Consider the following 26432-nt stretch of genomic DNA (forward strand, 5'->3'; position numbering starts at 1 on the left):
CAATGCTGCCAACAATCACCTCATCCGTTATGACCTGCCGTTGTTAACGATTTGATCCACCACTTTGCAGTTTCGCCCTTCAAGTACAAGTCCAACACTTCTCCCACCATGGCCGAGAGCACTGCAGTGACTAGCCCCCTACCTATCAGCGTGCTCCATGACGCAACATTCTTCATCCCGCCTGCTCGTGGTCCGATCTGCTTCGGCAACGAGCATGGCCCCTTTGGCGTCGCGTGCCCTCGCAAAGGTGACATTGCCTCTGCCAACTGTCACTCGAATCTTTGGTCATTCAATGGGGCCAGGTGCATCGCTCCGGCCGATGCCCAGTTTCTCAAGGTGTCAAGAGCGACGTGGGCGTGCGTGTTTCTTGCGAAGAAACGGTTTTTAGAAGAAGACGATGATCTTGGGAACAACGAAGACAAAGCGACCACGTCAGTAGTGGTCACTATCACGTCTTCCGATGAGTAGACAACGATTGACCCGAGGCGTATGCTCATAAAACTAGGATATATTCGTTGGGGATAGAAGACTAATGAAACTAGTAGATTCTGGCTTTTTAAACCATATCCTTAGGCGAAGTGTCCTCATCCTTCTTGTTGTTGTCCTTGTCCTTGTTGTTGTCCTTGTCCTTGCTGGAAGAAGACCTGAAGCTTGAGAATGTGATAGATCGACGCTTGGGCAAGGGCTTTTTCGGGTTGGCTTCGCGGGTAGCTGCTGGCAAACCCACCTCAATGTCGTCCATGCTGCGGCGCGTGCGTCGTCGAGGGGCGCTGTAACATAATGCAACTAGTTAGTCTTGATCGCGACAAAACAGAGCGAACGCACTGACTTACCGACTTGACATGCGCCGTCCAAGCAAAACGCTTTCTCGCGCACTCTGGAAGCCAAGACCGCCGAGGATCTCCGAAATTCCTACAGTAGTGGACATGTCCAAGTAGTTGTCGATCGCCTGACGATTAACGTGCTCCGACACTTCGGCTTCACTGCGCCGGTCGTGGCTGCTGTCCTCGCCGTCCGACTCTTCCGTTGTGCTTTCTTCATTGAGAACTTCCAGAATTGAAGCGAGGAACTCGCGGGTGGTATCACTGCGTGTCGTCTCTACCTGCTCAACAGCAACTTCCTCGGCGGCGGTTCCTTCTGGGACGCGAGTCAGGCGCGAGTCCGAGCTCTTCGGAGGCTCCAGCTTCGACTCCGACGGCGACGTGAAGCTGAAGCCGCGTTCTATCTTGCCCTTGGTGGATGCAGTTGCTGGTGCGTGCTTTCGGCGCGATAGAAGAACAACGCCAAAGATGCTGACGACAATTCCTAGCACGAACATAACCGCTTGCAATACCGAGAAGGTGCGGATTTCTTGGAAGTAGATGACACCACCGAGAACACCACTAATGACCCAATACGCTTGGTACACAGGAACCATCGAGAGAGCGTCGTAGTGAACCAGTCCACCGTTCAGGTACTTGATCTGAAGACACAGGCAAACTATCAGTGCGAACACGATAAGGTACGTCTGGTAGTGCGCGAAGCAGCTCGCGTCTCCTGTTAAAACTCCCTTGAACAGCTCAGCCGTCGACTTGGCAAACAGAACAGACTGGCCGCCTAAAGTGCCCGCCAGACCAGCATACCCAACGAGACAAAGAGTCGACCACATCCCAGGGGTGCCCACTTGGATGATGCGATGTCGTTTGCTCATCAGGCAAAATGTATCGACGATTTTGATCGCTGCGAAGTGGGCAATGACCGCCAAGACGACCACGCAGAAGTAGACGATCGTGAGCGGGTCCCTGTAAAGCTGCATGAGCATGTCCAAATTGTACGACGGAGACGTGTGCGAAGCGAAAACGACCGCGATCGTAGCCCCCACGAAGATGATGAGCGTCGAGACAATGTCCTTCTTGCTGAGCTTTTCCTTGTTGAAGCATGGCGCGAGCATCATGTTCCACACGAGCGTCAGCGCCGCCAGCGGGGCCAGCAGGCTCTGCGGCGCCAGACCGAAGGCCACAAAGTCCAGCACGGACCCCACCGCACACAGCACGAAGCCCAGCGTCCACAGCGGCAGTCGATAGGCCGGTTTGGGCTCCGGCCCGAGTTCGTTCTGCTTCAGCGCCTTCTTCTGCAGGTTGATGCCCACGCTCGCCAGGAACGAGAACACCACAGCAATAGTGAAGCCTATCACCCACACGGCCTTGTTGGGGCCGTCGTAGTCCGTGTCGAAGCACTTTCCCTCGTCACTGACCCCCGCCACCGGTTCCTCTTGACTGCCGCACGCGTCAACCTGCAAGGCCAGCAGCTCGGCCGCCGACAGCTTCGAGGCGCAATTGGCCTCCAGCGCCTCGGCGCAGCTGTCGAGGCATAAAGTCTCGGGGGTGCCCATCTCGCACGCGTTGAAGACTGCGAGGCACTGGGTCCGCTTCAACGCCGTCTCGCAGCTGCTGTCGGCCGTCGAGCCGTTGACTGGCAGCGAGGCGTACCGCTCCTGGGCAGCGGCGTCCTGCAGCATTTGAACAGTAATTTATTTTAGCGTAATATAAAGTACAGTAATGGTGTTTTAGTCGCCGACCATGGTCTTCCAGGAGCCTCCGGAGCGGCAGGCCGGGAACGAGACGAAGGCGGCGCAGAAGCTCAGCGCCGAGGCGGCCGGCACGTCGCACGTGGAGCAGGTGGCTGCGGCCGGCGCCAACAGACGCGAGGCGCAGCACGCCGCGAGCAGCCACAGCGGCAGCCGCGACATGGAGCAGCGAGACGTGGAGAGGAATGCAGGGAAGTGACGCGACCGACTGCGGAGCTGCTGGAGCTAATTGCGGCGATGAAACGGCAGCACTGGCGTCCAGTATAGGCTGCGAATCAGGGACGGCTGAGACGGCCAGACGGACAGAGAAAGGAGCTCTGGACGCTGATTCTTTCAGATTTGGAGCCCACTTCAACTTGGTGGCAACACCTGCTGTGCATGAATATCCGACATCCGACAACTTGCTGCCAGCAGTGCCGGTGCAGGGGATATTGCGGCTACCATATTGTATTGGAGATGACATAGGTGATACCTCAGATGGCTGCGCAGATGGGGGCGCTGAGTGGATATTGCCCGGGTGTTGCCTGGGTAACCACCAGTCTAGAAGCATACGCGCGGTGGTCATGTCCGATTTCATTCGGCACAAGCTTACCACAAGCTCCTCTAGGCACAGACCTATTCCGTTGTGGTAGACACTGAAGCTGACGCCTAGGTATGCTTGTCCGCTGTGAGAATTCATTCGTACGAGCACCGGAATCATGCGCCTCGAGCGCGCTCCTCTAATTCTAAATAACTTCGCGATGGGTGTTGGCGGCAGACATAACCGCAAAAAATCAAATTCTAATTATAACTTCGCGAAGTACGTCTACGAATAAGCAAAAAGGGGCGTTTCTGCTGAATCCATTAAAGCTGCATGTGTTGGTGTTGTGAGGCTTAAGCGATTATACAACTCATAGGTCATAGACTGCATCTTGTTGAGTGTCTCGAAAAGCAGTAAACCTGAACACGTCCATTCGCAGCAATATTTGCTGTTAGGCCAGCTAGCGTATTTTCTGCTATGGTGTCATGGTTGGATTTTCGTTCGGGTTCAATAATCAGTCTGCATCCCAAGTATGCACTTGGTAGCAAAAAATAAATAACTGGCAGAATGCGCTCTAGCTTTCATGAGTTGGTTTCGAAGTGTAAGGCTTACATCACAGAAGAAAACATTCTTAGGTAAAATGATCCTAAATGTCCCGAAAAACATAAAACCTGCGTAGTTTACCGCCATACCGGTAGATTGCACTTTGTGATCTAAAATTTTCCTGCAGGATAATTATTATAATGTTCGTCCTAATACTGTCCTTATTAGACCGAATATGTACGAATATGTACAGCGCCGAACCTGCCTCATATCATCAACCTGGGGTATTTTGCTGCGTAGCTTGTAAAACAACTAAGTATAATACTTACTAAGATGGGGTTAACTTACCGGAGCAGATTAGCAGTGCACTAAGGAGAATTAGGAGCGGGAATTGCAAGTCCAACAAAAGTACACTGTATTGTGCTTTTGGCAAGGTCGATGTTTAAAAATTGAGAATAAGATACACGAGACTAGGGTGCAGGGTGGGATTTGCTATGACCTGTGTTAATAATAATGTTGAAACTCAGATTAGAGGGAAGTTAGCAGTAATACGCAACTTGCAAAAGACCAATAAAATACATGTTCGCGACATTCGGGGATTGAAGTCCTACGCAGGAGTACAACAGGGTTCTGCCGGAGGACTCTTTGGCGATCTGCTATTATAATAGCTAGTATAGGAGGAAACATTGACTGTGTAGGAACGCATGACGCGCTCGATAACTTCACTGGCATGAAACGCCTTTAGTGAACACCCTTCTCTGTCGTGAACTTCTCCACCGACCAGTTCCCAACCGCCTTTTCTTGGGCCCCGTCCAACCTGGAGCGCCCGTTGTGGAGTCCGATCATCGAACTCGTCCGAGATTTGAATTGCCTATCATCTAAGCTTTAGAGAGCTCCAAATTCAGATAAACTAATTGCCCCAGTCTTACGAAGGAATCGGCAAAATGACAGAAAAACAAAATGCAATACTTCTCTGGTCCATTATGATTGTTAGAACAGCTGCCGTAAATTACCACTGCTCAATAATACCGTAATTAATGTGAGCCATTTCAGACATTCGAGGTACAGAAAAACAGGGGCTCCGAATATGGCATTTTTATTTAGTAGATTGTGCGGGGCTGAATAAATTATCCCATGACGCTCCTATCAACACAACAGTAAATTATGGCAGTGCCCCCAACGTAATACAATAAATAATGCCATTATGGAAAGCATATAGTCTATTAACAACACACTAGTTAGCTTATCATCTAGCTCAAGTTGTCCACAGTCGTTGCACCCTAATACGACCGATTCTGGCGGAGAAACAAAATCGTCTCAAGCGTGCACGGCAGCAGTCCGTGTCGTTGATGACCAAACGTCACCCGAGCAATGCTGAAGAAGCGTTCCACCACGTTCGACGTGGGTGTAATGCTCTTCAGCTGCTCATACTTAACACGGTCCTGTGCAAGCCGCCGGCGCTTACGAAGACGCTCCACGAACGACGCGGCTGCCTCCTCCGCTTTCTCAGTTGCGTCTGCGTCGTCAGGCCTGACAGCTTCAAACGGCTGCGGAGCGACCATTTCAGCCCGCGTCAGTCGCTGCGCCTTCCCGCGAAGAACGCGAACACAGCCAGACTCAACGTCTGGGCTGTGCACAATGTTGGCTCGAGGTCCTGCAGAATAAAAACATTATATAATTGTAAGTTAACTTAATAAACACAAATTCCACAGTTATAAACTTACCAATGAAGCGCTCATATTGTGGCTTGACAGCAATCAGCTCGTCAAACCACTCGCGGACATCCAGCAGGTCAACGTCATGGCCTTGAAGGGCCTTAGAGACCGACTCGATATCGCAAAGCTCTTGGTACAGGGCGCGCAGTCGCTTGTTCGCCGCCGCCGGCGGCAGCAGCTCCATGATGTCGTCGTCTTCGACGTCGAGGAACTCGAGGAGCTTGAGGTAGCGCCGTACCATCTCGATCGTAGAGCTCCAGCGCGTGTCCTGGCGGATGACAGGCCGAAGTGGAGTTTTCAACCTTTTTTGCAAAATTACAAAAGTACACAAATTGTGTTAGAAACATATTGACACACCACATATACACAATAGGGCTTACCGTAGTTTTGCAGATTGGGTCAGAGTACGTAGCTTGACCATGAGTGCCTGAACAACAGCCAGGTCGTCCTCATACGCTGCCATGTCTGCCTGAACAGCAAGGTTCAGTCGGTGGCTTGCGCACCCAATAAGCGGCACGCTCATAAGAGTCGCCAGTCGGCGGTTTTCGGCGCAGTTGTCAGCTACAAGAAAGCGACACTGCGCCAGCTGTACGCCATAGTCGCGTGGCAGCATGGTGGCGAGGAACTCGACGTGCCCTTGGGCGGAGAGGTCCTCGTCCAGCGGGTCGAGCAGCGGCGCCATGCTGAGCAGCGTTGTCTTTGCGCTGCCGTTCACCCCGTAGCACGCAAACACGGCGATGTAGTGCTCGAATGCGTGGGTCCAGCCGTCGAGCATGATGCCGAAGCGTGATGGAAACTCCGACGCAATCGAACGCTCGACGGCGACGACGACCCCGTCCTTGCCAGCCCGCAGCGTTTCCTCCGAGATGGGGTCCAGGCTGGAGTAGCTGAATAACATCCATAAAATAAAGCCGTTACTTTCGATAGTAAAGTAAGCACAGTAAAGTAATGTATACACGTACCGCCTTGCTTCGCGGCTCTCACAAAAGGATAATGGCAGGTTGCGCATGACAATCCATACCATCCAGCCGTGGAGGTTGAGCGCCGAGTGGCGTACGAAGTTGACGAGCGAGCCTGTTTCTGCCGTCGAAGCGTCGAGCATGGCAGTCTCGTAGTCAGGGTGCTCCCGCCTGACATGTTGCATCAGGTTGGAGTCCCCTTCCGATGGGTCTGCTTCCGCACCGTGCCGCAACAGCAGCGGAAATACTCGAAAATCACCTCGTCATTCTCGTCACGGCACGGGCGGAAGTAGAACCCCGAGATTTGGGAGTTGGTGTACTTAGGAAGAGGGGGGCGGGTAGCGCGGGTCATGCTGGGAATGGGGACTTGGTGGCATTGAGCGGTAAAATTGAAACGTGAATGCTGCCGGTGACTAGCAACGCGGGCGACCAATGATCCCAGCGCTTCTGAACAACTGGAACCTAGTAGATGGCTGGTTAGCAGCAAAAATAATTGTATAAAGATGTCTGTCATAAATTATGTAATATCACAAGTCAACAAAATAAGTTATCGCGGTAAATGTCTTGACCCGCGGAAATGCGTAATTTATTGTTATTTTCGGAAATAATGTTATTGACAATGCTATCTTCGGAGGCCCTGCAGATAAACCGAAATCTATGCCACCTCCTGTAGCACGGCCGGAGTTTGCCACAACATTGAATATGTATCTTCGACCTTTTGGATACCATGACTGCGTTTCTATAATGCTGTAGCAGACTACTGTAAAGCCCTGCCCTATTTTAATAAAATAGTCATCGATAGGATATCGTGGTTCGCAGATCTACACAACTGACGTACAGTCAAACCTGTTTATATGATCCTCCCTATTTGAGCCTTGCCATTTATTTGATGCAAGCTTTGTTGCTACCAAATATTTTACTTAGTTTTTGTATAACCGCTGTTTATATGTATACAAGGTATATGAGTCACATTTTGGAGGACCAAATTAGGTCTAACCTGTTTATTTGATTCACACTGTTCACGACCACACACTCTTCAAAGCCCCAACTGCTCAACGCCCAACCCCCAACGCAAGCCCCCTTCCCTCGCAATGTCTCCTGTCTGACGCTAGAACAAAAGCTCCAAGTGCATCTAAAGCTCAAGCAGAATCCTGGCATGAACAACCCCATGCTCGCTGAGTGGATTTGACAGCGATTTTATCGAAGTGGGAGGGCGCTGTGAGCGCTAGTGAGTATCTGGCAGTGGACGAGGACGTGCCTGCGCACGAGCCAGATGTGATAGTGGACGAAGCAGCAGGAAGTGATGCAGTTTCGCAGGACGAGCAGGAGGAGGAGGAGGAGGACCAGGAACCCACAATTCAACCTGCCATCGCTCTGAGACACTGCATGGAGCTGCCTGCATTTTTGCTTCAATGCGGAGAGCAAACTGATAGAGAACGAAGAGCTTTACAGACCGTGACCGCTTTGGTTCGGGAGACTACGGTGAAGGCAAAGCGGCAGCGAATTATGCGCGATTTCTTTACGTGCACCACATATTTTTTTAACTGAGTCCATTTTATATGAGTCATTGTTGTAGATGGCCACCAACGGGGCCTCATATAAACAGGTTTGACTGTACCTGTATTGGGAGGTCTGGACCTGTCGCTCAATTTTGGATAATGGCATCCGTTGGTTGCTGAGCCTTATTGCGATTACGCCACGCCTCAGCCACTACAATACACTACAGCCCAGCTCGACCTCGTGGTCATCATGATCTACGCGGATACAGCGCCGGAAGGCATTCACCCGTCTAACCTTATACCCCTGGATCAGTGTATCCCAACCTAAAATACATATCGAACAATTATTGCGTATCATCACATATCAAGTCTCAATAAGTATGCTTATAGCATCTAATGATACATCACGCGCACATCTATCTTATAATCGTAAGCAGGTATCTCCTATCACGGGCATTATCAAGTCGTCAACGCCGCACCTTCCATCGCCACCACTCGCCATCATTCCGGCTCGCGACCTCGGGACCTCGAGACTTGGAGGCAGCAGCAGCAGCAGCGCCCGCACTCCGCCTCCTGCAGGATGCTCAAGCCCATGGGGAAGAAGCACATGGCGCACCCGCGGCTCGGGGACGAGTGGCGCGGCGCCAGCGCGTCCGGCGCGCCCTTGGGCGCTGGGCCGAAACTGCCGGCGCACCTTCGGCCGCTGCTGGTGCCCAACGGGGCGGCGCTGCGGCTGCAGCTGCGCTACCAGAAGTACCAGGACAAGGTGCGCGCGCTGCTGAAGAAGGCGGACGCGTCGCAGCGCCAGCAGCAGCAGCACCAGCACCAGCACGCGGCCAAGGCCGTGACCACGTCCAGCATGGCGCTGGCCGTGGCCATCCAGGCGCGCAAGGACGACAAGGAGCTGCTGGGCGCCGAGCAGGCGGCCGCCAAGGTCAAAGGCACGCCGCTGCACCTCAAGCCGGAGCAGATCGGCGCGGACAAGTGGCGCGGCGACTGGGCGGCGCTGCCGTCGGCCACGCAGGAGATGGAGATGATGGACGAGGGGCTCGTGGGCTCCGGTGAGGAGGGGGAGGACGCAGAGGAAGAGGAAGAAGAGGAGGAGACGGAGCTGGAGGCTGTCGAGCCGGTTCCGGTGGTGCTGGAGCAGCAGGTGCAGCCCGAGGCTGTCAGGGCCCATTTGATGCAGGACTGCGACGAGGAGGAGGCGGACGGCGGCCGCCAGCACGGATTCGTCAACGTCATGGAGCCGTCCTGGCTGCTGTCGTCCATTGAGCTGCGCTGCGCCGAGTCGGCGAGGTCGCTCATGGCGCAGAGCTCGACTAGGCCGCAGCCGAGTTTGGCGCTGCAACTCGCGGACGTTCGGCTGGCGGTGCTGGACTTGCTGTTTATCTGCCGCTCGGGCGTCGGCGTGAACCTGCTGGGACGACCCCCGTCGACGGTGAGCACGCACCACCGGAATCTAATTGCCAGGGTGAAGGAGGCGGCGAGTTTGAAGGAGGAGAGCACGGAGCTCACACCGGCGGATCTGAAGCGGGTGACCCACATCTTCGAGAGCCTCAAGTCGGACATGTTCATGCCGGCTGTGCGGTGTCTTGGCTGGCTGTTGACCAAGACCTGGCGCCTGCTTTTCCACGGCCTCCACGTGGACTTGGAGTCCCTGCACCACGTGCGCCGCGTGCTAGAGGCCTCCGAGGGTGATGTCAGCGTTGTGTTTGCGCCTACGCACAAGAGCCACCTGGACTACCTAATTATCAGCTACTTGTGCTTCGCGTACGGCATCCCGCTGCCGCGCATTGCTGCAGGCAACAATTTGGACTTGCCGCTCGTGGGCTCGTTCCTTCGTGCTAACGGCAGCTTCTTCATCCGCCGGTCGTTCCGCAACGACCATCTCTACAAGGAAGTGCTGGAGCAATATGTACACGAGCTGCTGCACGACGGCAACCCCGTGGAAGTGTTCATCGAAGGAGGCCGATCGCGTCACGGACGCGTGTGCAAGCCTCGTTTGGGCTTCATGTCGATGTTCCTCAACTACGTGAAGAGGACGTCACGCCCCGCTGCTGGTGATGACGAGACTAACGGTAACGAGGCCACGAAGAAGACTGTCTTGGTCGTCCCGATCTCACTGGACTACGACAAGGTGTACGAGGTCGATGGGTACGCGAACCAACTTCTGGGCAAGCCCAAGGAGAAAGAAAGCCTGGCCGTCTTGTTCCGTTCGGTATGGGACCTGTTTTTCCTGCGTCTTGGCCACTCGTACGTGCGCTTTGGCGAGCCGGTGCCTCTCACGGAAACGTCTTCTCTTCAGGACTCGTCGGAGCTTGTGGCTGAACGTATGCAAACCTCCGGCACCATCACGTCCACTTCCATTGTATCCGCTTTGCTCATGTGGAAGCGCGCATATGTGACAGAGGAAATGCTGGAGGCTCGTACGGTGTGGCTTGTGGAGGAATTGGAGAAGCGCGGTGCGACAGTGGCCCATGTGGAAAACGATGATATCGCTACTCATGCCTTGTCGATCTTGAAGGTGGATACCAAGGTGAACAATGTCGTGGCTCCGCAGCTGCAGTACCCAGTGCGAGCGCTCGAGCTAGGTTTCTACCGCAACCACCTCCTCCACATTTTCCTGCCGGAGATGGCCATAATTGGTGCACTTGACGCTGCCCTCCGCCAGCGTTCGAAGTGCGATGAGGGCTACTCAGCTCAACATAAGTTGGACATCTGGGCAGTTCAGCAGCAAGCACAGAAGATCTGGCACTTCCTGCGTCACATCTGCCGCCACGAGGCTATTGACATCGAAGCCCGCGTGAATCAATTCCTTGCGGAGCTCGCTGAGTGCGAGGTTGACGAGACTTCTGGTACTATGACCGTGGATGTGAACCGCTGGAACTCCTCAAAGCTCACAAGCTTCGTGCTGTCACTGAACTGGTCCTTCATGGACTCGCTGTGGCTCACAACGCAGGGTCTTTGGAGCCTTCTCTCGACTGCAGAGGGCGACAACAGCGAGCACACGGAGCGCGACATCGTGCGGCGAGTGCAGGTTCTGGCGAAGGAGTTGTTCCTGCGCCAGCAGCTCTCGCACGCCGAGGCGCTCTGCAGTGAAAGCATCAAGCAGTCGCTGGACTTCTTGGTGGAAAGTGGCGTGGTGCGTTTCGAGCGTTCGCATGATGGCAAGTCGCGCGTGGTGCGTCTCTGCTCAAACCCCGCAGATTCCGTGCGCGTCCTCGAGGATCTCACGCGCGAGGTCAACGCGCGCCGGAAACCACGCATGTTCCTGTGGCGTGAAGACGAGCTGCCGCGTAACCTCACGCGCGAGGAGGCGCTGGAGCTCATGGAGGGAGCGCAAAGCTCCCGCAGCATCTACGCCAAGTGGATGGCACCGCCGGCCGCGGCGTCCACGGCCTAGGCACCTTATAAGTTAATGGTAATATTGCGTAGCAAGCTCAGAGGAGGCGGTCGTAAGCGATTCGAACATTGAGACAATTGAAAATGATTACCGGTTCTGGTAGAGGACAATTCTCCACAACATCAGTATCAATGCTCCGTGAGGTCAAATCTTGCGGCGAGTATCAATGCTGTGAGCGTCCATGTCAGCGCCGCATTGCTCTGCGAGGTACTCGACAACGTCCATGCGACCACTGTAAGCGGCCCATATCAAAGCTGTACTGAAAGTATCCTCGTCAACTCCGCATCCCTCCGCACCACAGACACTCGAAGTTGCGACCATCTAAACGCTCTATTTGTGCCCATCTTCTATCCCCTGTCTATAGCGATAGCGGAGACCAAACGAGCGGCTGGCAGTCCGACGACCGAAGATGCTGCTCCGCCTGCATCCCTCCGCTGCGCTGCGTGCGCCCAGGGTCTTTTCTCGCTCTTTGTCGCGCTGCATTGCATCAACAGCGTCTTGTGCATCCCCCAGCAGCAGTGGAACCCCCAGCGATGGCTCGCAGCCACCAGTGCACGTCCCCGTCCTGCTGCACGAGACTGTCGCTGCCTTCTCGCGTGCCTTCTCGCGAAACATCTCGGAGACTTCGCAGCCTCGCCACTTCGTGGACGGCACTGCGGGCTTCGGGGGCCACTCGAGGGCCATTTTGCAACACTTTCCCGACGCCAAACTGCTCTGTGTGGACCGGGACCCTGAGGTGTTGAGCATCGCTCAAGCGAATTTGTCGGATTTTCACGGCCGCGTGAGCTTCCAGGTCGGATCGTACGCGGACTTGGGCAGCCACTTGGAGGCCGCTGGGTTTCCGGACGAAGTGGACGGCATTCTCGTCGATTTGGGCGCGAACAGCTTCCATTTCGACGCCGCGAGGCGCGGTTTTAGTGTCCTGAATGACGGCCCTTTGGACATGAGGTTCAACCAACAAGACCCCGAGGCACCTACAGCGGCGGACGCGGTGAACAAACTGTCGGAAGTGCAGTTGACCAAGATTTTCAAAGAGTTCGGAGAGGAACGGTTGGCCAAGGAGTTCGCTAAGGCGATTGTGCGGGACCGAGAGGAGCGCGGCAAGGTGTTCGAGACCACGAGAGACCTGCGCGAGTGCATCGAGCGCATAGCCAACATGTGGAAGTCTGCAGGCAAGGGGAATAGCAAGAAGAAGAAGGGCAAACGCGCGAGCAAGATCGGAAGCACACACCCGGCCACGCGCTGTTTCCAGGCTCTGCGGATTTACGTGAACGACGAGCTCAATCATGTTCAGAGTGGCGTCAAGCAGCTTGCGAACCACATGGCTCCTAATGGACGACTCGGTATACAGGAATACTGGCGTTTTACGAACTCTAGTCGCCAAGAACTGACGGTCAGTTTGTGTTGTGTGCAACGTGTTAGTGACTATCGCGTTCCATTCGCTGGAAGACCGGCCGATCAAGGATTTCTTCCGCGAGTTGGTACGTCTGCCGTTGTTGTCTTGGTTGACTATTAGAGCTAACTTTTTTTCTTCTACTCCGAAGGACACTAAAGGCAGAGAGGACACAGACGATGAAGATGAAGAGGAGGACGAGTGGGAAGATGAAGACAGTGATGAGTTGGATGAAGAGCAAGAGCAAGAGGATATCGATCCGTTAAGCATGAAGCGCTTCCGTCTCACGCGGCGAAAGGCTACCAAAGCTACTGATGAAGAGATCGCAGCAAACTCGCGCTCGCGTAGTGCACGCCTGCGCTGTATCGAGCGTATCCGTTAAGCAATGACCCCGAGCTAAGAAAACGCCACAAGATTCTTGCTCAACGGGCAAGTGTTGAATCTCTGGATGTTTCCTACATGCAAGACCAATGTCTCCGAGCAGCAAACTTACAGATCCTTGCGCGTTTTTCCTGACGAGTGTGATGCGACTTGGTTCTTGAACTCATCCAGGTTGTACAGCCGACGCCAATCCACAGGACGTTGACCAGGAAGACCCAAGAAATCCACGATGTTGTTGAAAACTCCACGGGAATAAGCGCGATCAAGGTTCTCGTTTTTCACGACCTCGTTCGTCGTGAGGGCTGCGCACATCAGGTAGATGTGAAAGAAGAGCATGTACGCGATCCACGCAATTTGCACAACGTCCAGCAGCATGACGCAAAACAAGACCGGCTGAAAGTGTGCAACACTCCCGATCCAGTCAAATAGCCCGGGCGTATTAGCGACAGTAGCCGCTTCACCACCCAACGTGCCAACAAGTAAGCTCCACAGCGACGAATTCCACTTCCACCATTGCCACTGGACCGTGAAATCTGCCACGAGCTCAGGCTGTACGCGCGCAAAGCGCCAGCAAGCCACGAGCTCTAGTGTGATTGATAGTACTGCCGAGAACAAGAATCCCAGGAAGGCGGCATGGTTGCGAGCACCGATAGCATTCACCACGAACGGACAATAGTGGTCGAACTTTGCGATGCACGAGTTCAGCTCAGCGCAGTGTTTCCCGCGCAGCGGTCTCTTGTGCAAGCATGTGAGGCAGAGCTTGGTCGCACTGGGTAACTTCGATTCTACCAGCCAGCGGATATTCTGCAAGAAGTCAAGCAAAACGAACGTCAAACTAAAGATCCCAATACACGGGGCAAACATATACACAACAAACTTACATGTAATTTTTCGTCGTATGACGTAAAGACCTCGCCCGGGTCCGAGGTCGATGTTTTGTAAAGTGTGACTCCAATCGTGGCGAAAGAGACTGCTGCAAACGTGCAGAAGGCAGCGCTACACTCGCCGCTAAAACGAGGAAAACTGCCGACAAGATACCCGATTGAGGCAACATTTATCCCAAACATGAGTGATGCAGCCTTTCGTTTGTCGCCGTAAGATCCACGTTGTAGCAACTTGAGCAACAGCATTGCTGCAATCAGTAAAACGACAAGAGATAGCATGATGTAGAGCGCGCCGTTCACAGTCACAATCACGTAGCAAGCGAGAGGAAACACCATCCACGGCACCAGAAACGCCAGTTTGTAGACGTTATCCTCGAGTGTTTGTTTCTGTCAGCATTCGCACAACGAACATGAGCGCGACGATTTTTTGAATTACTCGCTACATGAACGTCAACTACGCACCGGAATAGACGTACGGCGGGCAAGTTGTTGCAGCTGCTCGTCCTCCGTCAGAAGGTGACGCGCCGACGAGTCTGGACGAAGGCGCACGCGTGCAATCGCCAAAGCCGTAAGGCCCTCCTTATTCACGATAGTGGTGTCAACTCCCACATCCAGAAGCATTCGTACCGCCATGGCGATATTGTTCATCGCCGCATAATGAAGTGCTACCAGAAAACAAATAAGTTAACAAGCCGTTGATAACACCCACAAAAAACTCCAACAGTTTAGCGTACCAGTGTTGCCATCGGCGTCCTGTGCGTTAATCGTTGCTTGAAGACTCAGCACCATGCGAAAACTATCCAAGTGGAACTGCTGCGGCTGACAAAGCAGCATCAACGCGGTCTTTTGGCTTGCATCTGAGAAATAGTGAAAAGAGGAAATTTAGCATCGACAGTGGCAATTTATCTCAGGTCACTGCCAACTCACCCTGCATCCGCTGGTTCACATCAGACCCTTTAGCTACCAGGTAGGCAGCTGTGATGGGGAAACAACGTTGAATTGCCACTAGAAACGGTGTAAACCCGAGCCCGTCTCGGAAATTCGGGTCTGCTCCGTGGCGAAGCAGCAGCTCCACGGCGTAGATCTGGTTGTGGAATGCTGCCCAGAAGAGCGGCGTGGTCTGCATCTCCCCTCCCAGAGCGTCCACCTCCACTTTGGCCCTCAACTCTTCATTTCCGAGTAAAAATCTATTGCCAACAACGCAAACGTTAAAAAAACGATAAAAAAAACTAAAAAGGGGTAAAACGCATCCAAAGGTAAAAGCGTACTCGATCACGCCCATTTTGCCACTGATAGCAGCATGGTGCAGTAACGTCGCATTCGACGCTTCGTCGTATGCATTTACGTCGAAATCCGCGTCCTTAAACCCATTTTGCAACTGTTAAAATCTGCAAAAACTGACAAATGGATTTGGATTTTTAGGTTTTTTACCTGCTCCACGAGCTCCTGCAGCTCCGGGAGCAGCCCGAGCTTCGCGCAGTCGAAGGCGCTGGGGGCGCTGAGCTCGCCGCTGCACTTGGGGCACGAGGCGCCGGCCCCCACGATGCTGCAGGACGCACACACGAGACGCGGAGGCGGCATCTCGGCGGCCGTTCCGTTGGAATTCTGAGCCACGTTCTGGGTGGATGTAGCATCATCATCATCTACTTACGGGATGTAGCCATCTTATTTATGGATCGAAGTTGAAGTGGAGTAAGAATAGCTGCTCGGGCTTATTTTGCGGCGCCGTTGCGGGACTTGCGAGATGCCGCGGACAGCTGGTGCGTCGGCCTAGAGTATGCAGCGTAGGGGGCCTTGCGTCCATCAGCAGAACCTCCTCGCCTCAGCGTCCGGCCGCCCTTCTTCCTCGACCAGTCCACCCCCTGCCCCTCGACGCAACGTCGCAGCGGCTGCGTGCTTGCGGCTCTACGCGGAGGGCCAGGAGCTGCTCGAGCACAAGAACCTACTGCACTGCAAGTTTGGCCTGGAGAAAGTTCCAGCAAAGAAAGCGACAATGGGGACGACTACTGCGACTTCATCCTCGTCTCGAGACTCGCAGGCGGCGGCAGCTCCCAGTTCAACGAGACCGCGCAGCTCAACTTCCCAACTTGCATCGAAACCTGCAGTGAATCAAACCTCCAGGTCGACGGCTGTTGCAACGAAGCGGGCTTCGGTTCAATCTGTGGAGTCGAGGGCTACCATCAGCGCTGGCAGTCCGTCGAAGGAGCGACGAGCCAGCATGGTGTACCTGCCTCCTGGTGGCCGGTCGCCGACTGCCACTGCCATGAAGCAGGTGTTTGCGAAGACGTATTCTCTGCAGTCTACGATGGCGAGTCGGGCTGCCGTTGCGCCTCGAAGAAAGCCTGTTACTATCAGAAGACCGCCCTCTCCGACGGGTGGCTCGAGGGGGAGACCTGCCGCGACCAAGTCACCGTCGGGAGCAACTCGCAGGACAAGTACTGCAGCCTCTTCACTAGGCCGCGGCGGGGTTCCGCATAGCAAACAGAATCAGCAGTCTGATTTTCAAAAGAAGCAGATGAGCAGCAGAAGCTCGATCACGGCTCTCAGTCCTGAACATGCAAGAAAAGGAACCCGAGTGAGTATGGCATCCCCTCGATCTGGGGCGATGATGGGGCGGAGACCTTCAACCGCGCCAATGCAACAGCAATCTCCGCCAAAGAGCAGAACATTTTCAACGATCTTCCAGCAGCAACAACGGCAGGAGCCTGTGTTCGTACAAGTATCTCGACGCACGTCTTCGCCGATCATGTCCCCAATCGGTCCCGGTGGAAGACGACGACCTAGTGTCGCTCCAATAGGACCTATCACTACTCCAGTGCGTGGAAGTGGAGGCCCCGACGCAGGGAGCTCCGTAGCATCTCCAGGATCAGGCTCCAGTCCACGCGCGTCGTTCATCCGGCGCGACAACAAACTCGAGAAGCTTCAGGAACAGGTCAACGTACTCAAGGCATCATTAGGGATCTCTGAGGAAGACTTACAGTGGAAAGTCGAGAGCACCAAGGGCAACGCATTCCTTGCGGCAGATCGGCATCTTGCAGCCTGTGAAGAGCGCTACGACCGCTTAGTCTTCGAGATGCAGGAGCTGTCCAAGCCCTCTCGTTGCGCTGATGAAGACAAGGCTAACGTGGCTTTAGCGACAAAATTGCGTTCATTAGAGAAGCAAGCGCAACAAGTTGCAGAGCTGAAATCCAAAGCGACAACGTACCAGGCAGATATGACCCAGACCAAGAAGAATTTACGAGCTGTTCGTGTGGACGCAGAGCTTCACCGAGCAAAGCAGGATTCTTCAGCTGCTGCTTCTGCCGCACAGTTGGAGCTATATACTGCTAAGCGGCTAGAAAGCATAAAAGAGGAACTACTGTCGGTGCAGCAGCAACTCAAATCAGAGCAGGGGATACTACAAACGCTCCTAGAATGGCTTGGAACCGAGACAGATCGTTTTGGCGCATCTGTCGCCGCTGAGGATTTGTCGCCCTCGCCTGTAATCTCCGAGCAAACACTAGAAGCCAAGCGCTCGTTGCTCTACACTCTACGCACTATCCCTGAATGCACCCAAGGCAGCGAACGATTATCCACGCTTTGCTCACAGGCTACCCAGCTCGCCACGAAGATCACTGCCTCGCGTGCACACGACTTAAAACGAACTGAAACTGAGTTGGAGCGCACCATGCACGACGTGGAGATTTGGAAGACGCGCCGTGAGCAAGCTAAGGAGTTTGCCGATGAAATGCGAAAGCGAGAAGCGGCGTGGCAGGCACGACAGCGCGAAAAGAACGAGGAATGCCTCGCACTGATGAGAACCTACATTCCAGTTGACATCGCGGACTTGTCCGTGGAGGTGATTATTGCTCGAGCTCACGAAGGAGGAACATTGTACACGTACGATCTCGCTGCCTACCTCAAGATGAATCGCTTTCTGCACTGGCTGGTCACGCACGAAGACGACATTGCGCGAGCCAATTTTCTAGCGATCGAGAGTGCGCCGTTCTTTATGGACTTCGCCAATTACGACATTAATGAACTGCGCGCGTTGGCACGAGTACAGCCAGAAAACTTCGCATTTGACAAGGATTGTCGGAAAAATGCATGGCGTGCATCGTTCATCGAACACGTGCGACAACTTGCTGCTCAGCAGCAACACGAGACCATAAAGGCAGGGTGGGATCCCGCTAGGCGTGCACGACGAGATGTACAGCTACCAGAACTTACAGCTCGACAGCAGCTCAACCCGATTTTCTGCTACCCGACCGACGTTGAAATTGATGCACGATTAGACAAATTTGAGCGTCAACGCGTTAGACTCGAATCCAAACGCACACGTTTGAAAACTCTGGATGAAGAGCTCATCCCGCAAGCTAAAGCTGAATACGTTGCTGTTGCTGAAGATGCACGCAATGAAGACCTCCAGCGTTCTTTCGGTAAGGCAACTCTGATCGCTTTACGCGAGGAGGCGAAGCAGCAACATTTAATGTTGTGTAAGGAGAGGGATACCGTTAAGGGTGAGCTGGCTCACGGTGAGCGAGCTTGGTCCACAATGACTCCGACATATGAGCAGTACAAAGTTGAAGTCGCTCAGATCCGGGCTCTAAACCCTGAAATTCGAGGTGCGCCTCGTATTCGTGGACCATTTCCGGCAGATATCGATATTCAGCCTCGTGAGCGTGCAGCATTCAAGAAATTATCGGTCGAAGAAGAGGCCGAAGCTCGAAAGCGCGAACTTGATAGTGCTATAGCTAAGCGAAGTCATGACATCAGTGAGGTGGCTGTTGTTGAAGAAAATCAACCAGTAGTTCGTGCAGCGGAGACTGCAGATGTGGAATCCGTTGCCATGACCGAAACAGAAGTGGAAGCATTGCGCCTGATGCACTTAGAAGATATGCAACTGGCTACTATTGCGGAATCGACTGCGGCATCTGAATCGTCGACTGAAGTACCCTCGCGAGGATTCCGACGCGTGAAATCTCTTCAGGTCGCAGTCGGTGTTCTGCACTTCCTTGAAAAAGACTTTTGCAGCCCCAAGCGCGTTATTCGAGGTAAGGAAGATGGTCTACTGTCGCCATCCCAGAAAGCCCCTGAGTCAGAAGAAGCGGGAGAAGCTTCTGTCACAAAAGAAGACGAGCTGGTCAGAACTCCACGAAGTTCACGATCGAGGCCACCAACCCCTAGGGCTGGTAGCATGTCCGTGAAGGATAATGAAGCAAAGACCCCGAAACCAATAGTGGTTGTACCACCCAAGTCAAAAGCTCTACTGAAGCTTCTTGAGACTCGAAAAGCAGAAGAAGCAAACGGCTCACCAAAAGCCGAGAATTCAAATCCAGGAGCACCTCGAGCGTCACCATTTGGAGGTGGGAAAGCCAACTTCCTTGGTGAACTACAGAATCGTTTCCAGCGAAAGACAGCAAAGCTAGAGACGGCAAGCACATCCGACATAAGTGAGCAGGCTTCCGCGCCCGTGAGCACCAAGAAACCGGTAAACTTTCTGGATGAACTCAAGTACGCATCCACTCGTAAAAAGGAGACTGGAGATACAGATGGCGTTAAATCCTTGAAACCGATGAACTTTTTGGATGAACTCAAGGGTGCTGCCGTTCGCAAAGCTACAGAGACTACAGAGACCCCGTCACCACAAACGCCCGAAGTGACAGTTTCCAGCTCCAACGGATCTGCATGTACTCCTCGGAATTTCCTAGATGAACTCAAGGCTCGTGCTCGCCCTACCTAAAACTAGCGAAGTACGACGAGGGTTGTACATTTTCAGGATCAGTGATCTATGCGCCCAACCCACTTGCTCGCCGTGCAGTTAAAAGCATTGCGGTACCCACTTTTTCGACACCGCTAACGATTCTGTCCACTACGAACGGCGGTATGTATATGTCGGATTTTCGGAGACGTAGACACCACCATCGAGTCATCACGATGATCGGCTCTCCATTCTCCCGTTCCTCATGCGTCACGTAGGTGATGACGGTCATGTCCTGCCTGACGCGTTGCTGTGGGCGATACGGGAACAGTTCATCCTCATCAACCGTGTCGCATACCATGACACCTAATTCTTTCTCACCACTGCCTGGGGGTCCCGCTGGGCGATACTCAGCAAATGCTACGTTGTTGGTGTCTGTCTGGACCAGATCCGCAATGGTGGCGACAAGGCGGTGTTGCGCCACGGGGCTACCTGGAACCGGGTCGTCATTTTCTCGCACAGAGATGTCACCAATCGCTTCAGAAATGCTGATCTCGAGGTTGTAGACGAAATTCTGGAGCGCGTCAATGATAGTCTTCACGCTACATGCCCCCGGCAGAGGTATGATCTCGAATCGAAGTGACACGACATCACCATTTGAGGCCTCAAATCTTTTGCGGTCGTAAAACTCCGACGTGAGTTTGTAGTGCTGTCGTTGAACCATGAAATTGTGCGCGACTTGCAGTCGATCTGTCCTCATTCGCAGCAGTGCAGCTTCGCGCTCCATTGGGTCTCTCCCGAGGCGAGCAGGAAGATCAAATGGCTCGGTGACATTGTCACGCTAAAACCATCAAAGCGTCGAATGCAAATGCCGATCGTTTAGTATCAGAGCAGCCAGTAGCAAAGCACGGTAAAGTAACGTACGAAAAACTGCGTGATCAAAGAGGCCGTGCTGGCGAACGAGAGTCGTTGAGCGTGAAGAGCCTTGCGCATTGTTTGATTCATCTTTTCCCGTTCTACTAGAGCACCGCGCTGCTTCAGTCTCTCGTTCCTGCTTTTGTAGAACTTCATCTGCTTCTTTAGCTTTTCCATTTCGTCCGTGAGCTCCTCGATCTCTGTCTTCATGAAGCACTCAGCTAAACGCTCTTCAACATATATACTTGCACAGCACTCACTTTTCGTCGGACATACGTCCGAATTTTGGGCTTCTTGGGCTTAGTATCTCGCTTCTTTATTGTTCGTCGCGTTCGCTTGGACGGCAGATCGGCTCCAGACCCCGACGCAGACTCCGATCGAGTCGACGCTACCTCATCTGACGAGCCAGGAGCATCGCTGCCTGAAGGCGCAGCCGGTGATACGGGTGCCGACGCTGCGAACGTCGCCGCGGCTGGATAGCTCCGAATCATGCCTTCGCCTGCTCCGAACAAGAGGCGTTGCACTCTCGTGTTGTGTGGCATAGAATGCTTGAATGTAATCGCACCAGCTTGGGATCTGCTGTTAATTGTTCAGTTCAGCTTCCAATCCCAGTCGATAATCGCAAGTCTCGCACAGTGTTCGGCATAAATTCACCAACAAAACGACTTCACCTTCTAGAATATTACCACCATTCTGCCTGCTTTTAACGTCTACATGGACGTACCGCCTGCACCAGCAGCTCGTCTTGCTGCCGCCAGCATAGCCTCCTCAACCTTGTCAACGCCATCGCGGATACGCTCCACCACGAATGGAGGCATGTAGATGTCCGATTTTCGGATCCGCAAGCACCACCAGCGAGTCATCACCATCATAGGCTCCCCTCCCTTGGTCTGGTCCATCGCCACCATCGTGATCTGCGTCATATCCTGCCTGACCCGGGTCTGAGGACGATACGGGAACAACTCATCTTCGTCGACGGTATCACAGATCATGAGCCCAAATTCATGCTCGCCACTCCCCGGCGGACCAGCAGGGTGATACTCCGCAAACGCGACGTTGTTCGTGTCAGTCTGTACCATATCAGCGACTGTAGCAACAAGGCGGTGCTGTGCCACAGGACTCCCCGGCTTGGCGTCGTCATTCTCGCGCACTGTGATGTCCCCCACCACCTCTGATAGACTAATCTCAATGTTGTAGACGAAAAACTGGAGCGCGTCAATGATTGCCTTGACACTTCCCGCCCCTGGAAGCGGCGTGATCTCAAAGCGGGTCGACACGAGGTCTCCGTTCGTTGCTTCGTACTTCTTCCGGTCGCAGAACTCAGCCGTGGACATGTCGCGCAGGTGCCTCTGCTGCATGAAATGATGGCCAACCTGCAGCCGGTCGTTCTTCATCTTCAACAGTTGTTGCTGGCGATCGAACGGGTCCTTTGTGAGTCTAGCAGGTAGGTCAAACGGCTCTGTCGAGTTGTTGCGCTGCAGACAGGAAAAATACGAAGGTGAATAACAAGTTAGACGAAGGTTGCATTGAAATACTCCGCCGGCTTCGAACTTACGAAGAACTGCGTGACCATGGACAGTGTGCTGGCAAACGACAATCGCTGCGAGTGGAGGACTTTGCGCATGCTCTTGTTGGTGTTTTCGCGCTCTATCAGGGCCTCGCGCTCCTTCAGCACTTCGTTCCTGTGGGCGAAGTACTCCATCTGCTTCTTCAGCCGCTTCATCTCGTCTGTCAGCTCCTCGATCTCCGTCTACCACCGAAGCAACAGTCAATACAATACAATAAGAGCAATGCAGACAGTGACGACAGGACTCACTCTGCGACGGATATACGTCCGGATCTTGGGCTTCTTGGGCTTCGGCTCGCGCTTCTTCGCCGGCCGCCGCGCTCGCTTGGCACGAGGAGCAGCTGCCGGCTCCGGTCGAATCTCATCGGACGAGCTGGGGGCGTCGCTAGCTGAAGATGCTGCTGGCGTTACGGGCACAGACGTGGAAGGCTCCGAGCCCGTGGCTGGAGGACTGCAAGTCATGGTCGCGGCCTGCGTTCGAGTGTACACGAGAGGCTGCACGTTGGGCACTGAGGGCACAGATCCAGCTGTGACGTAACCGTCGATGAGCATCATCATGTGTGTGCCTCCTATTTAACCTTGTCTATAAACGAGGTTTTATAGAGAATATGCACCTTGTTTTGAGAAAAGCTGTCACAAACGTGGTAAATGAGCATAATCATACGTGAGATTCAAAATCGAAAAGCGAGTTTCGTCTTCGAAGTGTCGACAGGCAAACCGCAATCTGACATACACGGTAAACCAGTGCTCGTGCAGAGGCCGCCCAGTGAGAACACCATGGAGGGGTCGTGTGTGTGCAAGATGAATGTCGGTGAACTGCAAGTCTGGCGACAACGATTAGTACGAAGAATATATGTACTGTAGTACCAGAAGGCACTAGGATGGAAGCTCCTGCTACAAGTGAACGGCTGTCATGATCTGGAGGCTGCATCGATCTGCTTCATTATCAGAAGTTTTAGGGAGACGCGGTCCCCACCTCGTCCCCACCCCGTCCCTCGCCCGTCACTCTGATATGTCAACTATCTGAAGTTTGGACTTCCGGATAACAGCACATATCCACGTACTCAATACACAAAAAACACATTTGCACAACGCACATTTAAACAAAATCCATTTGACAGAACGCAGCGGCACCAGCGCACTGGGCGGGGCACCACACGGACGTCGACCGCGCCGGCGCCCGAGGGAGTGATAACCTGAAGGGTGGCGCGGCGGAGCAGAGCAGCGGGACCAGCGCTGCCACGACCAGCGCGCAGACCTCGACCGCGCCGGCGCCGGAGGGGGTGATGGCCTGAAGGGCGGCGCGGTGAAACAGAGCAGCAGGGCCAGCGCCAGTGCTAAAGAGCGGCAATCAAATCTGTACGTACAACAAGGGGGAGGGGGGCTGAGCATGGATTGAACTACTAACTGGTTTTGAATTGGTTTTAAATGTGAACTAGGAATTGCCTTTGAGACTGTCGCTCAGAGCATTGAGTGTAAGCTTGCTCTGTATTCGGTGTGCTTCGACAGCACAGACGGATTGCTCGCGTCCGTGTTAAACGGAGGATTTGCCCACAGCTTATGGGATGGATGCACTTCACGCAGCAGCACATCATCTTGTAGGACGACTACCCAGAGGTACAGCAGCAATTCCAAAAATCCTCCAATTGATATGTGCGGTGTTGACTGTTTTACCTATGTTGTCATGTAGTTAAATGGAAACGCATCGCGTTGCAGACTATCATGAGGTGTAAGAGCAGCTCAATCTAAAAAGAATGAGCGGCGGTCCGGGGGAACCCCAGCAAGGGAGCGCATGGCGTCCCGAGGCAAATCCGCCAGGTAATATCCCTCCACAGCGCCAGCATTCCAGCGCCCCAACCTTCTAATCTGTGACTCTGTTGCTCCAGCTAGTTCAGCCATTCGGGATCCAGATCCTCGGGTAGCGTGGGTCTTAGCTTTTGAGTGCATACTGAGGGCAGAGAAATATTTACGGTAGCGCCGTAATGTGCTCGGTATGTCATTGCTTTGTTGATTTTTTTCCTGCCTTGAGAACTTAAAATTATACGACAGTGCAGGCTCTAGAAAATTAGAAACAGCTTCCTTAGGCGCGTATGTGCGGGTCGTGTCGGCAGGCCTTGCCTCGCGACAGCGATCTAGCGTTGCGTTACCGTCCTCTTCGAGCTCAACTTGCAACCCTGGTGGTTCCATGGCACCCCAAACACAATTTACGATATGGACTATTTTTTGCTATCACCGAAGAGCTGCCTGCAGGGAGGGACGCCGTCCCCATTCTATGGTGCATTCAAGTACAGCTACACCTAACCCTAGGGAGATAACCTCTCACTATCGGACTTCCACTACTTTCTGCGGACTCCGCACCAAGTATTCGAGGGACGATCGTTCCCTCCTCAAGGGACGAGGGGATCGCCCCATGGAGCAGAGAAATACAAACAGTTGGTGGTAGCACGAGCGCTCAACAAGTTATTTGACCAAGTGGGCGCCTTCCATAACCCTCCTAAAACAGTTTTATGCAACCCTAACCTCGACATCAAACGTCGCATTAAACGACCTCATTAAACCGAATTGTTTGATCGACTATCTGTTTTAGTAGATTAAACAATTCCCCTTTTAGTTTTAGTTTTAGTTTAATGCGGTCCTGATGTGGCAGCTTCAACCACCCGATTTAACAACTAGTTTGAAATTTACGATCTTCTGGAGGCGCGAAAATCCGCGCGCTTTCAGCCTGGCGCTCACTTTCGAATTAGCCGAGAAGAAGACATCTCGAGGTGTGTCAGTAGCTATTGATTTGTTGTGGACCGAGCTAACTGTTTCTTTTTGATAGCTCAATGATCCCGCCCGCACCCAACAAGAGAACAAGCAGTGAGGCCGGCCTATCACCTTGCGCTGCCAGCTCCAAGAAGCAGTCGAAATCGCCGCGTGCTGACAAGTCTTTCACACCCTCCCCATCGCAGTCGGATCCCTCACCGGCAGCCGGAGCCGTTGGAATACATCCGGCCACACGCGTCTCGGTGCCTTCGTGTGCGCAGATGGAGGAGAGGCCTGCTCGGGGTCCGATTCACGCTGGAGACAACGATGGAGAGAGCAGCGAGGACGACAGCCTGTATGCCCCCACGGTTGCGTCGTGATCGACGCAGTCCGGGTACCCATCCGACTGCACCCGACGTCTGTCTGTGGAGACCCATCTATCTGGAGCAACTACGCCGCGTGCTTCCCGTGATGATGAGAGAAGCTCACAGGAAACGCTGACCCAGTCGTTACCTGGCTCACCAGGTTCCTCCAACAGCTCCCAGGCTCGGCCTTCGGGGAAAAACAAAACACTTGTTGTCGACTGGTTGCCTGCGGCTTGGCAGATGTACGTGGACCCAATCCAAAAGCATTCAAATGCGGTGGAATGGACGTTCAAGACGATTTCAGAATCACCACGCTGCAAATGCCCCCAACGATGCTGCGCGCTAACCTGCAGCAACGCTCTCAACAACCGGTTTTGTACGAAGTCCAATTGTGCGTTTAAGGGTGAGTGTGGCAATGCCCTGCAAGAGAATCCCAATCTACTCCTTAGCTGGAGTCGGCGACTCGAAGAATATGGAATCACGACGCTGGGTTTCATTCCTCGCGGACAGATCATCGGTCAATATTTTGGATACTTTATGGGGCTGGATGAGGCACCGAATCGACCAGCGCGCAGTCGGTACCAAGTGGGTGTAGATGGACAACAGCTATCGAATGCTGCTCGAGACTCCAGCTACTGATGGGAGAAGCGTTGTGTTCGATGACTTTGGTGTGGGGGAAAGATGCGCTTCCTCAATCACCACTGCAATCCTAACTGTCGCTTTGAAGAGGTGCAAGTCGGGGGCAATCTCACGGTTGTGGCGGTGTCTCGCCGCGATATTCTTCCGGGTGAGGAAGTCACCGTTTCCTACGGCGACCAGCTTTGGTTTATCTGTCGCTGTGGATGGTGGGGCTGCCAGCACCGCCACCTGCAACACCTGTGAGGAGGCGCTCGTGCTCGTTGTTGCGAACGGCCAGCAGTTCAGAGCAAATTACTTGAACTTTGTATTGAGACCAGCGGTGCATATTACTTAGTCTTTGTATAACAGACGGCCAGATATCGTTCTATACAAATTTCAAATGATTTGACTGCGTGCATCCTGGATTTTGCGACCGAGGCAGAAGATGGGGAGGGTCGGTCGACTCGCGTTGTGTGGCCGGTTGCTATGGTCTTGCTGCTAACATGATGTGCGTGTGGTTGTGTCGTACCTGCAGAAGGGCAGACAATCCGGCTACAGGAATTACAGTCACCATGAGATTATCACGCTTTGTCTGATTCTGAAGCAGCTCAAGCCGCTCGGTGGAAACGACTGGGAGCGGGTCAAGCGGGTGTACGACTTCAAACACCCAAAAACC

At 53.6% G+C, this 26432-nt stretch overlaps 6 protein-coding genes across 6 annotated transcripts; 3 read left to right on the forward strand and 3 right to left on the reverse strand.

The window, feature by feature from the left end:
* Positions 1–556: 556 nt before the first annotated feature.
* On the reverse strand, positions 557–2728 carry IUM83_06640 (NIPA protein 2; the record flags this gene model as incomplete). The annotated part of the gene is made up of 3 exons (XM_067930865.1): positions 557–770; positions 834–2488; positions 2558–2728. 3 exons carry the CDS (start codon positions 2726–2728, stop codon positions 557–559), a joined length of 2040 nt encoding a protein of 679 aa, XP_067789673.1.
* A 5654-nt stretch (positions 2729–8382) lies between these two features.
* On the forward strand, positions 8383–11208 carry IUM83_06641 (Glycerol-3-phosphate acyltransferase; the record flags this gene model as incomplete). Its single annotated transcript, XM_067930866.1, has 3 exons — positions 8383–10267; positions 10342–10370; positions 10477–11208. 3 exons carry the CDS (start codon positions 8383–8385, stop codon positions 11206–11208), a joined length of 2646 nt encoding a protein of 881 aa, XP_067789832.1.
* Positions 11209–11617: 409 nt separating this feature from the next.
* On the forward strand, positions 11618–12983 carry IUM83_06642 (S-adenosyl-methyltransferase MraW; the record flags this gene model as incomplete). The annotated part of the gene is made up of 3 exons (XM_067930867.1): positions 11618–12551; positions 12631–12689; positions 12753–12983. The coding sequence occupies 3 exons, from the start codon at positions 11618–11620 to the stop codon at positions 12981–12983; spliced, it is 1224 nt and encodes a 407-aa protein (XP_067789844.1).
* A 107-nt stretch (positions 12984–13090) lies between these two features.
* On the reverse strand, positions 13091–15447 carry IUM83_06643 (putative palmitoyltransferase; the record flags this gene model as incomplete). Its single annotated transcript, XM_067930868.1, has 7 exons — positions 13091–13786; positions 13864–14253; positions 14329–14531; positions 14601–14723; positions 14794–15053; positions 15135–15226; positions 15298–15447. 7 exons carry the CDS (start codon positions 15445–15447, stop codon positions 13091–13093), a joined length of 1914 nt encoding a protein of 637 aa, XP_067789672.1.
* Positions 15448–16501: 1054 nt separating this feature from the next.
* Positions 16502–19588, forward strand: IUM83_06644 (uncharacterized protein; the record flags this gene model as incomplete). Its single annotated transcript, XM_067930869.1, has 1 exon — positions 16502–19588. The coding sequence occupies one exon, from the start codon at positions 16502–16504 to the stop codon at positions 19586–19588; it is 3087 nt and encodes a 1028-aa protein (XP_067789671.1).
* On the reverse strand, positions 19585–22586 carry IUM83_06645 (uncharacterized protein; the record flags this gene model as incomplete). Its single annotated transcript, XM_067930870.1, has 7 exons — positions 19585–19590; positions 19689–20387; positions 20471–20665; positions 20722–20960; positions 21186–21936; positions 22017–22211; positions 22278–22586. 7 exons carry the CDS (start codon positions 22584–22586, stop codon positions 19585–19587), a joined length of 2394 nt encoding a protein of 797 aa, XP_067789843.1.
* Positions 22587–26432: the final 3846 nt, after the last annotated feature.

Source organism: Phytophthora cinnamomi, assembly GCF_018691715.1.
Source record: "Phytophthora cinnamomi strain GKB4 chromosome Unknown Contig50, whole genome shotgun sequence".
Classification (NCBI taxonomy): domain Eukaryota; phylum Oomycota; class Peronosporomycetes; order Peronosporales; family Peronosporaceae; genus Phytophthora; species Phytophthora cinnamomi.